The 12,831-nt window shown below is 38.6% G+C and overlaps 1 protein-coding gene across 1 annotated transcript in view; it reads right to left on the reverse strand.

Annotated features, from left to right (window-relative positions):
- The window catches only part of COL1A2 (collagen type I alpha 2 chain), a 73,194-nt gene that overhangs the window by 16,826 nt on the left and 43,537 nt on the right, over positions 1 to 12,831 (reverse strand). The window contains exons 33-45 of the mRNA XM_078663741.1: positions 12,753 to 12,806; positions 11,513 to 11,566; positions 11,345 to 11,398; positions 11,144 to 11,251; positions 9,942 to 9,995; positions 9,794 to 9,847; positions 8,036 to 8,197; positions 7,075 to 7,182; positions 6,078 to 6,185; positions 4,662 to 4,715; positions 4,466 to 4,573; positions 1,977 to 2,030; positions 1,642 to 1,749 (exon numbers count right to left, since the gene is read on the reverse strand). Coding sequence (XP_078519867.1) covers positions 1,642 to 1,749; positions 1,977 to 2,030; positions 4,466 to 4,573; positions 4,662 to 4,715; positions 6,078 to 6,185; positions 7,075 to 7,182; positions 8,036 to 8,197; positions 9,794 to 9,847; positions 9,942 to 9,995; positions 11,144 to 11,251; positions 11,345 to 11,398; positions 11,513 to 11,566; positions 12,753 to 12,806 — 1,080 coding nt within the window. The remainder of the gene's footprint in view (positions 1 to 1,641; positions 1,750 to 1,976; positions 2,031 to 4,465; positions 4,574 to 4,661; positions 4,716 to 6,077; positions 6,186 to 7,074; positions 7,183 to 8,035; positions 8,198 to 9,793; positions 9,848 to 9,941; positions 9,996 to 11,143; positions 11,252 to 11,344; positions 11,399 to 11,512; positions 11,567 to 12,752; positions 12,807 to 12,831) is intronic.

Genomic DNA, 12,831 nt, shown 5'->3' on the forward strand with positions numbered 1-12,831 from the left:
ATTTTATTGGCCTCTGAAAGGATGAAAGGCTGAGTGGACCCACCGGGATTTTAAACTGTGACCATGAGGTCGAACACAAGCCCCTGCAGTGGATGCATTAATCCACTGAGCCACCAGACCCGGCTATGTGTCAATACATCTGATTATGAAGAAGTGGCTAGAAACACGATGTGGAAGCAGCGCTCAGATGCACAAATAATATAAGAGTGTCCATACATATAAATCAGAAAGACCTGCATTCAAATAAAGACCCCAACTCGAGAATATGAATAGGTGGCCAGGCACATGAATAACAAGATGTCCGCGGCGTCCAAGGAGTAAAGCGTTATTTCCTGAGCTAAGATGGCAGCTACGATAGGCAGTTTCGGATAAGTATTCGAATAAGCTGCAGAGAGAGGCTCTTTTTTGTTGCAGTTTTATATAGCGCGATCTCGACTCGAAGCGCTTTACAAGAGCACCAATTATATACACGTTCATTTTTGGGAGGTATGGGGCGATTGAGTGATTTGCCCAGAATAGGAGGATGTTAAGCGGATGCTGAGACTCGAACCGTTTTCCCCAGCTAAAGTCGGCAGTTCTGGACATGCGGAAACACTGACAAGCGCTTGGCTGTCAAGTGTACAGTGTGCATACACGTGACAATTTTAGGTTTGCTCTTGGCCTCTAATGCATGTCTCTTGCGTGATGATTTAATTGGCATCGTTTCGGAAGGAGTTGAAATAAGTGATCCAATGCTGATATCTGGGGCATGTTTGTGTTTTCATTATTAACACATTACATTACGGACTGGATTCACAAATAAGCATCCGCTAAGCCAATAGGTTGGCAATGGCAACCTGATGAACTGGATAATTTTGTAGTTTATTGCAAGCATATTGCACCAAAATTATGCAGCCACTGCCTAACTACTGCTTGCACTAACAATTAAAAAAACTAGTCGTCTGATTTCTTCCTGCGTACTCCAGCGTTAACACATGGGAGATCTACATCATAGACACAGAAGGAGGACCAGTGGTGCGCATGCACCAGAGGAGTGGGGGTAAGGGAGCACGAAGACGCCGAGACGAGGTAGGGGATGTGTATGTAAGCGCCGGGGGGTTCTCTGTGTATGTGTGTGCGTGCGTGGGGGTCTGTATGTGTGTGCGTGCATGGGGGTCTGTATGGGTGTTGTATGTGTGTTGTGAAAAGCCTGCCGGAATCGGAGCGCGTGTTGACGCGCGCGACCTGATCCCGGCAGGCTGCTGCTGCGTGCGCGTGACAGTCTGTTGTCCTCTCCGGCTCCCTTTGAGTCCTTGAAAGCCTGAATGATAACAATAGTCTCGCTCTGCGAGACCTAAAAAAGGGCACTCAGGCCAAGGAATTTAAATAAGTTATCAGATATATAAAGAGTAAAGATTTTCTAGACATCTGGCTAGGAATGAGTGTATGCATACTTTATTAATAAAGTGACCATGATAGGAAAGGTGCTCGGAAGAGCAGATGTAATGGAAAGAGTTGTGAATGTAGCACAAATTAAGTGTCCATGCATTAGAATAAGATGAGGGTAAAATAAACTTGTGTTTTGAGCTGACTAATATTCACACATACTTAGCCTGTTACAAGCCTATTTCAGGTATTTTCTGCATACTTGCAGACACTTACTGGGAGTCCAGGCAGACCCTGTAATCCATTGTGACCTTTGGCACCATCCCGACCGCGGCCTCCCTTCTCACCAGCGTCACCCTTATCACCTCGGACACCCTGAGGGCCCTGCAAAGAGGATAATGAAGAAAGTATTAAATACACATTTTCTAATTTCCAGCACTCTTCAAAGATAATTTAATTGAAGCACTAATCATTTTACAACATGATTAAGTTATATAAATGCACCTATACTTACAGTTACTCCTTATCAAACCATGGATGATATTTAAGTGACAGATTGATTCCTAAGTGTATATGATACACATTAATGAAAATATGTAACAACTACTTACAGCAGGACCTCTTTGACCAGCAGGACCAATAGAGCCGTGTTGTCCAGCTGGGCCCTGTATAGATAAACAAAGGTTATTTAAATCAAACTAATTTAAAATACACTAATTTCAAGTTCACTTCCGCCAAATGTAGAAATCCCTGCCACTCTGGCATAGGATAGTCACCCAAAAACTCAAGCCAACACAGTGGTAGTAGTTTCAGTAAGAATGTAATGAAGAATGGCCTGCTCACAATTACTTTTGTTTCACAGAAAAAGGTGGGATTTGTGTCTGTGAAATAAAACAGAAGTGTTCATGACATTCTGGACATTTCTCCTAGATCATAGGTATTATCGCTTATTTTTCCTGTCCGGACTGCAATTGTGCATTACAAGCACTACAAGGACCCGGGTTGAATACATCAGCATCAGAAGACTGGCCATAAATAGCGTGAGCCATGTCATGTTCAGATGCTTGCACCCCTGTGATAGACTGCCCACTGGTTAAGGATTTTCCAAAGCCCGAGCAAGTTGATATCCCACAATGGGTTTGGAGAAATCTGTAATTGTAAATTCCACTCAACAGGGGAAGTTGGTGTTCTAAGGTGTGGTTTACCCTGGAAGTTTGGGAACATCAACAAACATATATGTTTTTGGCAGAGCCAAATTCAAATCTGACTCTCTTCACTCTAGAAATGGTTGGAGTGTTTGATGAATTTGTATGAAATTTGGCAGACAGCTATGAAGTTAATTCCAATGTATTTGCCACATGGGTCCTATAACTAACTCTAATAGCGCACGTCCGAAAGGAGTTGAGTGCAGGTCTTGGCCAAAGGTCTTGTGCAGCACAGATTGGGTACATGGGAGGCCAATGCTTTGTATCATAAAACCATGAAAGACACTGAAAAGCACTGTTAAAAGTAGAATGTTGTGACTTCCTTTAGGCATCTAGGGCCAGATGTATGAACGCTTTTTCCCATAGACACAAAATGGGTAAAACCCTTTGATACAACTGGCCACTAGTAAGAACTGGGGATCGCTAGCAGCCAGGAACCAAAATAAGCAATAATAGTTACCATAATTTATAAAGCATTAGCAAACAAGGTTCAATCATCGCTGTAGATTATTGAGTTTGTGAAGCACTGATATCATAGAAGTTCATGTTGCTTACATTTCTAATTCATTATCTGCAGCTACACAACCAATGGATCATCTTGGAGAATACTAAATGGGCTCAGAAAGTTGTCTAACTATACTAATTAAAGCAATAACGTTTTGCTAAGATATTACATACTAGATTTTATTTCACAGTCATACCTACTTCATATTTTCCTCTCTAAACTCTGAACACACCTGTACCAGAGAAATTCATTCTCATCTGAAATAACTGGCGTATTGGCCATTGCTTTCATGTAGCAGCTCTCCTGCAACAACTTTGTAATAAAAATCTTACTCTTCCATGGTCCACCCTGCTGTATCATGGGCTTCTGTTCATTCTTATCCCAATGAAACCCATGTTTTTCTAAAGATCAATGTGGATAAATGGTGTGTTGAGTTCTCTTCATCACCTGCTTATAGTTGAACATATTGGATTGCCTAAGTTATTGCACCTGTTTAACATTAAAACATCATAGTTTTAGAGTGTTTGGTATTGGTACTTAAATTGTTACTTAAATTGTGCAAACGTACCTTAGGAGCAATGGACCACTTGCAAGATAGAAAGGAGAAACTAATTCTCTGAACCTGTAGAGGCTAGTTTATTTATTCAAAACCTTTTTACCCACTTTGGTTGGCTCTTAAACTGATCAGGAATAACAAAAGAAAGGAGTTACTGATGTGTCTGTCCTTTCTGCTGCTCCTCCTCTGACATTTGCAAAATTCCTTCCTTCCTTTCCCCAATAGATCACATTGTCTCATTTACAGTGGATTCTCCCAACCAGATCATGAATCTAACCTTTATCTGCATCTGTCTACAACAAATACCCAACTTTAACAGGATCTTCTTATGTTTGGGTAGAGGAGAATATATGATTTCCATACCTACTTCTTCACAGTATTTAATTACAATGTGCAGAGTCCCAATATTTATTTTCCTATTTTTTCTTTTCTTTTCCTTTTTTCTTTTTTAGATGATTGGATGTACCGTCTTATTTAAGCAGAGCTGTGGATGAATTTAGCACTGTTTTATTGTTTGTCTCTTTCTCTCAACTTCTTATTTTTACTTTCAGCTTTGCCACTAAATGTTATACTGCATTTTTGTGGCACTGACATTGAAGCTTTGCTAGTACTCTTGCTTCTTAGGTTGTCATTCAGTTCCCATTTCTGTTGCTTCAATGCTAAACCACACTGTTTGCAACCAGATTTGGTAGTTTCTGTATGGCCATCTGTGTGCACTCTGCTACATTATGCAGTTTAAAGGTTCTGATTAGGTCGGGTAAAAGTATATCTGGGATTTGTGTTTCCATTTTTGTAAATTATATCTTTAATAAAGAAACAGAATTCATAACTTACAGGCTCTCCGCGGTTTCCAGACTTGCCAGCAGGGCCTACAGAGCCATGGGGTCCAGGAGCACCAGCATGTCCAACACCTCCTGTGTTGCCAGGATAACCACGCTCACCCTACAATAGAACACACATGTAGAACAATTTTACAAAGAGGCAACAAAGACTAAGAATTAAATGTATCAATACAAGTAACTAGACTTACCTTGGCACCAGCCACTCCGTCACGACCTGGTGGACCATCATTACCAGGGTTGCCCTTTGAGGATATAAAAATGAGATATCAAGTGTTATACTACAAAATTATTTCATGTGCATTGTATATCAATCCTATAAAAACCTAGCTCCTCCAACTAAGGTATCAGATGTGTTACCTCCTTTATTGATGCTATACTCACTTTTTCTACACAGTTATCAATTTCCTGAATAAAATGTTAGTCAATGTGAATTCCTGCAGGTTAACACTGATGCATATTTGAACCTTGTTTTATTAATCATGCAGGAATTACAGTCATAACAAAGAGCCATTTTACCAAGTAATCGAATATGGCTTTGAAAACTGCTCTTCTACAAACTGTATAAGACGTCAGTTATGTAATCAAATCTAGTTTAAAGTAGTTCAAAATACATTTAGACATCCAAAATTCCTCATGAAACCAATGCAATATTCTGGAAATATTGATCAGGAATAATCTGAACAATACACAGATTATGTTAACCCAGCTACCCAAATAAAGCAGTAATGCACCATGCCCCAAATACATACATTAACTAACAAGAACTATCAGAAAACTGTGTTATTTTTGCAAGCTAGAATAGAGATAATGCTATTTTTGAGTGGGAACATATTTGGTGATGGAGTGCAGTGGAAATGCACATCCAAATCAATAATGTAGGCATTCTAAAAGCAGGGTGTGCACTTGCACTCCAAAAGCATGCTAAGTAGAACAAGTGCAGTGAGTTAGTAGATAGCATGATAGTGAGGTAGGAAACCTAAATATGTTGCTACACAGGAACATAATTTTACAACCAGGTCCATAGCAGATTCATAGAGGATATGGTGGCTCAAAGAAAGACTAAGTGATTAATTATACTGTACTACATAAAGTGCAGATAGGCTGGATACATTGTAATGCAGGGTGCAGGTGGTAACAGAACTTGCATTCATTGTAAATGGTTTAGGACTGTATATGTGAACCCTCTGTTAAAAAGAGACAAAGAGAGTTTTGTCTGTAGTAATGATGTTGTGGTATCAGTGGGTATTTCACCTTAACTACCAAACGTATAAAACTGAAAGAGCCAAAAGGTTTAAACAAAAGCAAACTGGTCAGCCAGGAGTCTGCTTCATTTTGTTACTAGTTAAGATTTGAGATTTCGGTGGCTATAGATTCTGTCTACTTGATGCCTCTATGATATGCTCCAAACAAAAAGGCATAGTGAATTGAACTTGTTGTAGGACCCCCCCTAAAATTAGTCTAGCAACATGTGGTACATATTTTGCACTTTGGATCAGACCATCATGTGATAGTAGTAGATATTTTGCAATTGGGATCAGACCTTCACTTGACAGTAGTTTGCTATCTGTTTACATGTTCATGATCGTAGTGTACATTTGACTTACATCGCGACCAGCTTCACCAGGACCACCATTCATGCCAGCAGACCCAACGGGACCAGGGGCACCACGGGAACCAGCGGGACCAGAAGGTCCAGCACCACCAGGCTCTCCCTGTGAAAAAAGCACAAGCAGGTGGAGTTTAGTTGAGTAGTACCATTGTAAAAGTCAATACTTACAATTATCCAATCCTCTATTGTATTGTAATGCATGATATATATGCATATATAGACTATATATTCCGGAGTGCAGAATGTGATATATATGTATTACCGTAGTTGTGTGTGGAAAGGGCCACAACTCATTACATGTGAAGCTTCGAGTGGGCCATAATGCCCCTCTACACCATCAGCACTGATAATAAAGGACATATTACTCTGTGCAGGTCGGCATACATGATTTATACCATGTAGTTAAGTCATGTTGGGTGGTTCTAAACAAAGATATTAAACTAAATCCAGGACACAAGGTGTTAAATCATTGCAATGATGTAAAACCACACTGAATTGGCCACTTGACCATTAGCATACTGGTTGTCTGCTGTCACTTTATTGTAAAATGCATGTTATGTGGTAGTATGCAGTGTTAACTCAGTTCATTTACAATGTAAGATGTTAAACAATTTGTGACTGAGCATGTATATATAATATAAGTTTATAAATTCCACATCATATTTAACTGTTGCATTGCGACTATGTTAGCGTAATGTATTGCCTGAATTAGTGCACCTATTTAACATTAATACATTATATTTTTAGAACTTTTGGTGCCAGTACTTAAATTTGGCACAAGTATCTTTGGAGCAATGGACTGCTCACAAGATTGACATATAGGGAGATACTGGCTGCAGGGAAAGATTCAAAATGGGGTACATAGATGGGTATGCTATGGGGACAGACATCAAATGTTGAAGTGGCCTAAGGCTACAGAATTGTCAATGGATTTGCTGATGCTGGTCTGATTATGTTATGTTCTTGTGAGGTGCATAATAGTCAAAACTTACATTCACTCCAGGACCACCAGGAAGACCACGTTCACCTCTGGTACCAGGAAGACCAAGAATACCACGAGAACCTAGGACACCAGATGGACCTGAACTACCAGGAGGACCCTAGAGAAAGGAGAATGAGACAGGTACAGCATAGGTAAGTATACATCTCACATTATTCTGCACAATGCATAATCCATGCATCATCCAACAAGCTCTATCTACTCTACCCAATAGGCAAAGTTTTGAAGTTACCAATGCTTTATTCTACTAACACAGCAGCATATGTGCTAGTTATGAGCCATTCTAGTTCATCAAACAATTCAGAAGTGTTAGTGTATCATCCAAAGTAAAGTCCCTGCATAAAGATGATGTGATAACTGGAACATGCATTATGTTTTAGCACAATGCCTAGGTAATTTCCAGCAGCTGAGAGAGTTGGGCATTTGTGATCAAGATCTGTTGGCTTTATTTCAAGATGTTCACAATTATTTACAGTGCAAGCGATACTGGAGAATGTTTGAGTAAATGTGATAAACCCAGTTATCTAAAAAGAAGTGACACAAATTATGTTTTGGGCATCTGCAGAATACTCTTGCTGGTCTTTATGCCACACAAGAACTCGCCCTACATTTAACTTGCATCTAGGTCGGAAAAAGACATCAGTGACATCTAACGCTGATGAACTATTAATGTTTTGTGTTAATATTTGGTTAATAACACCTCACTAGACAGAATTTTAGATATTCTACTGGATTCTAGTGTATTATTTACCAAACTATCATGAATTGTGCTAATACTTTTTGCCCTGATATTCACAGAAGATGTGCTTTTGTTAAAGTTGAACTATTATGTACAGTCAAAGAATTTTCTTTACATATTAGCAGTGGTATTCATTGATAAAGGTCTTGACAGAGAAATTCATAATCATAATAAATTATTACATGGAACACAAAAAAATTCGATAATTACTTACAGCAGGGCCAGCATCACCAGAAGGACCCTTGTCACCAGCAATACCCTGGGGACCACCACCACCATTTTCACCGGGACGACCCACTGGGCCAGAATCACCACGTGGACCTCTTGGGCCATCTTTACCAGCATGGCCAGTTGGGCCAGATGGGCCAGCCATACCCTAGAGACAAAGCAGAAAAATGTGTATCATCATACAACTAAACACATTTTTAATTTGTGCTTATGGTTTTTAAAATAAGATCTGACTTTAATTTTGGGCCCAAAAATGAATACACATTGTTTAGTTTATTTTTATCTGCTAATGACTGGGCACTATGTTGCCTCTTGAAACATGACTATTTCAGCCGTGAATTTAAAATGGCATACATCAAGGGGAGAAACAAACAACCAGAGAGGCATTTGAGGGTGAGGAAATATGATTGATATTGTTGAGCTCAGATCAAATATGTGATGATATAATATCAAACTTTTGTCTGAAGTGTGTTAGCTCTATTGAAGAGATTACATGAGACGTACATACAATTATGTGTGTAATAGTATCCACCTTACAATCCACAAAATCTCACACAAAATAAATATTTTTATGTAGGTAATAACCGCTACTCTTTGCTTGTTTAGAAAAAGTGTGGAGTAAAGGGAAGAAAGAGGCAAGAACAATTGAAACGTGTGTCTGCATTTATTAGTAGGAGTGTTGGGACAACTGCTAATATTTACTATTGGTGCAAACAGTTGGTCATTGCCATTTTGTCTTCACTATGCGCACTCAGAATCCGTAAAAGCTCTTCATTGCAGGATGTGCATGCAACAATCATCAGAGGGACTAACTGTCTTAACTCTCCATCGCAATTTTACTAAGAGCAGAATGGATGTGATAAAATAGCTATGAACACGGTGAAATTAATCTTAAAAAACCCTTTGAGAGATCTGGCCATTGGCCATTGGCCAGATCTCTCAAAGGGTTTTACCCATTCTGTGGCTATGAGAAAATGCTTCAGTACTTATGCCCCTAGTCTTTTCCAATTACAGTCAAAAATAATTCTCAAATGCTTGTAGCGATAGATGATGCCACCCAAACAAAGAGCATGAAAACAGTCACCCTGAGCTCAGCCGGAGTTCAGACCTTACATCAACACTGGTAAAATGGTGCAGTTATATTAAGTAAATAGTAAGTCATTAAAAACACCATCCAGTATAGAGAAAACAAACAACAATTCTATTCATATACTTGAGCATCTCTAACAATCACAAACAATAGGCATTCCAGCGTGTTCCTTTGTTTCATGATGTATGGTTGGGTATTTATACCTATTGCAACATCAATATCTCCTTTAATGCAGATTAATTTAGGAGCACTAAAATAAAATTATGATTCTAGGTTTAAGAGGCAACTGACCATATTATTAAGTGAGCTGCTATGAAAAGGAAGTTCTTGAAAATAATGATCACCTTATAATTTCCCTTATGTACCACGTATGTCCTAATTCATGTATATTTAATGCTGTTGCCAGAATTATTGATAGTATGAAATCAAATATATGCACTATCAAGTATATAGAGAATATGTATAGATACTTCAAGAGCAAGATGATAATCTGTTTTCCATGTAATATTATTATTTTCTTTGCAAGCTAACAATGTGGAAATCTACAATAAAACAGCTGTTCACTGTTAAATAAATGCTTTTTATCTGGTTAAATAATAAAGGTCAGAAATGAGTCTTGTTTTCTCCCTCCTTTTATTTCTAGGATTGACTTACTGCAGGGCCAGGTCCACCAGGTCTTCCAGCAGGTCCAGGGAATCCTGTAGCACCCTGTAAGCAGACACCAATAGGAGGTTTCAAAATGAAGAACCAGAACAAAAAAACTTGAAGAAAGGATAATAAGATGGCCATGAGTGATACTTACAGCTGGACCAGAATCACCACGAGCACCAGGAGCTCCAGCAGCACCATTGGGACCCTATGTAGAGAGAAATTGTAGAATGTAAACATTATAGTCAGATGTATACATCAGCATAAAAAGAAATACTGTATTCAAATGCAAATTTCTTAGCCATGGTGTCTGAAAAAACATATTTTTAGTACTTAGAACTACGTTGATGTCATCACAAAATGTTACACACCATTATACATACATGTTGCAATAATGTCACAAGAATCATTTACAGGAAAACATGCAAAATAGTATTACTTTCTGAAGGCATATTTTAGCTGCAGTGGGTGCAGATTTTAAGCAAAAAACTATCACTCTTTGTCATTTCCTGGTAGACTGTATCATAGCAATTTAATTCAGACCTCTGTAGTGGGGAAGAGCAGTTTTTACACATAGCCATGGGTCTTGCAACATCAGGGTCTGTGCCTGGTACCCAGTATTTTAATTTTTACCTAATGGTCTAATGAACTCTGGAGAAGTTTCAAAGTCCTTGTTATATGATCTTGTTTTGCCAGGTCGAATCATCATACATATCATTTGCAGTTTTGGATCTGCTTTTGTAGGTTTACTGTGACCAAATGTGCCATCTGGTTAGCGGCACTCAGTGGTTGGTCTGAAGAACATGGCACTCTAGTTTACCGCTGTTCTTATACAAACATATTTTACTTTAAAAACCTAAAAGACACATTTTTGTAGTATTTGTTTTAATCTACTTGCATTGTCTTATGAGGATGAAATCAAGCAAAGCTGTGTCCACCTAATATTCTAAATATGAAATATGTTGTTTCCAATTCCAGAACATTATGATCGACACAAAGGCTTTTCCAATATGTCGTTTGACCAATATAATATATATAGCCCACCCCGTTGCTGTTGAGTAACTATTATGATAAATGCTCAGTGAGACCAAAGAAGCTTTAAACGTCTCCTGCAAGAAATCTACTCAGGTGCCTTCATTGCATAATACTGTGGCCATATGGTCAAGACAAATCCATGCATTAGTTCACTAAGCCATATGATTGGTTAAGAGTCCTGTTAAAAGGAAGATTATGGGTCTAATACTACAGTAACATATTCTTAAAAACCATGTAACATTGATATTCAATCACAACGCTCTGCATCATTACAACAAAACGCGTTCCATAATGTTGGCATTCTACATTTAAGCTACTTACTGCAGGACCACTAGAACCAGCTGAACCAACAGGACCCTGTGAGCCAAGTTCACCTTTAGGTCCTTTTTCGCCTCTTTCTCCTTTCACACCAGTGTGTCCAGCGGCACCCTATTCAAATGGGATGTGAAAAAAATCTTAAAGTACAGTATGAAGAAATGTATATGTACTAATAATCATTTAACAAGAGTTGTAGATACATACAGGAGGTCCGCCAAAGCCAGTGGGACCACCAGGACCAGGCTCGCCACGTTCACCCTTGAAGGAAATGAAAAACATCAGATCAGAAATGATACAGGCATAGAACTATGGCTCTTCTTGGTTAAATGTATTTTTTATAAGAGTGGAATACTTGTAAGGATGGATACTTACAGGTGCTCCTCGAGGGCCAACAGGACCAGCAGGGCCAGAAGGACCAGATTCTCCCTGAAATGGAAGAAAACATTTTATAATGTTGTCCTACTTCAGTACCATATTAGGAGCATGATAAATTGCCACTTTTATAGAGTTTATATGGGTCAGTTATGTTCTCTTTAAATACACATGACTCTATGTATTACATTTTTGGAAGCAAGGTGCACTCTTATATTTTTTTAGGAGATACCTTCTGTTATCATTATTTGATATTACGTTGAAATATTCACTGAATTCCTATTACTATCAACAGAAATGGGCAGAAAATGCTAGCTATTGAATCCTGAATGTTAATTAGGGCTGGCCAGTGGTAACAGCTGTTACCTGCAGTCTTTCCTTAGATACCTCAGCATTGCCCTTACTACCCTGGTCACAAGGGTCATGAAGATAGAAACAGAAAGTATGCAGATTATAAAGGCTCTGTACACCTTCTGTAGTTTCTCTCCGTGCTCTTCCCCTAGCAACTCTGCAAACAGTAGAAGATTATTACATGCTTAAGGATGGGAACAAAAGAACGAGGGGGTGTTATTGACAGTCAAAGGGTGTATGAAGCCATATTTACTTAAAATTATATTTTGGTGAATCAACATCCATGAGCAAAATAAAATAATGTTTGTATAGAAACACAGAATTAATATGTGAACTTATTCTCTTCCTTTAATGATTTTTAGTATTTAAAGCCATAAGGAGAGCACCAATATGATGCCCACACTGTGCTAACGCCAATACAGTCAAAAGCTGTACACAATCAAGGCTTACACAAACATACAGGTAACATCTAACTGTATATGTGACATGGTTGTAGTGAATATATTCCAATTATCTCAGAACAATGGTCACTTTCATCTAATAAAAAAAATAAAAATATCTGTATTAAAGGGGCATTTAGTGAATAAGGCCCCAGATGGTGCCCAGATCCTATCAGACATCATATCAATGAATGACATCCTGAAATCCCTATTGATATTTTTGTTGGTGCTGTTGGGTTAGAATGACATAATGTGGATTTTTATGTTTGGCTGTGTGACCCCTTTTTAAAAATCCAAATTGCTTTTTCTGGTCTACTTTACATAAAGGGGTGTAATATCCACAAATTGTCAGCCAAAATCCACCCAGAATGAATGATACCAGATAGCCATATGTTTTCCAAGGCTAAACCATGTTTGTACTATCAGAGGATATGTAGTTGTAGACTCACCCTTTCACCAGGACCTCCGGATGGACCAGGAGCACCGGAAGCACCAGCTGGACCCTAAAGATAATACATAAACAAATGT

The sequence above is a fragment of the Lissotriton helveticus genome, chromosome 10 (genome assembly GCF_964261635.1).
Source record: "Lissotriton helveticus chromosome 10, aLisHel1.1, whole genome shotgun sequence".
NCBI classification, from domain to species: Eukaryota; Metazoa; Chordata; class Amphibia; order Caudata; family Salamandridae; genus Lissotriton; species Lissotriton helveticus.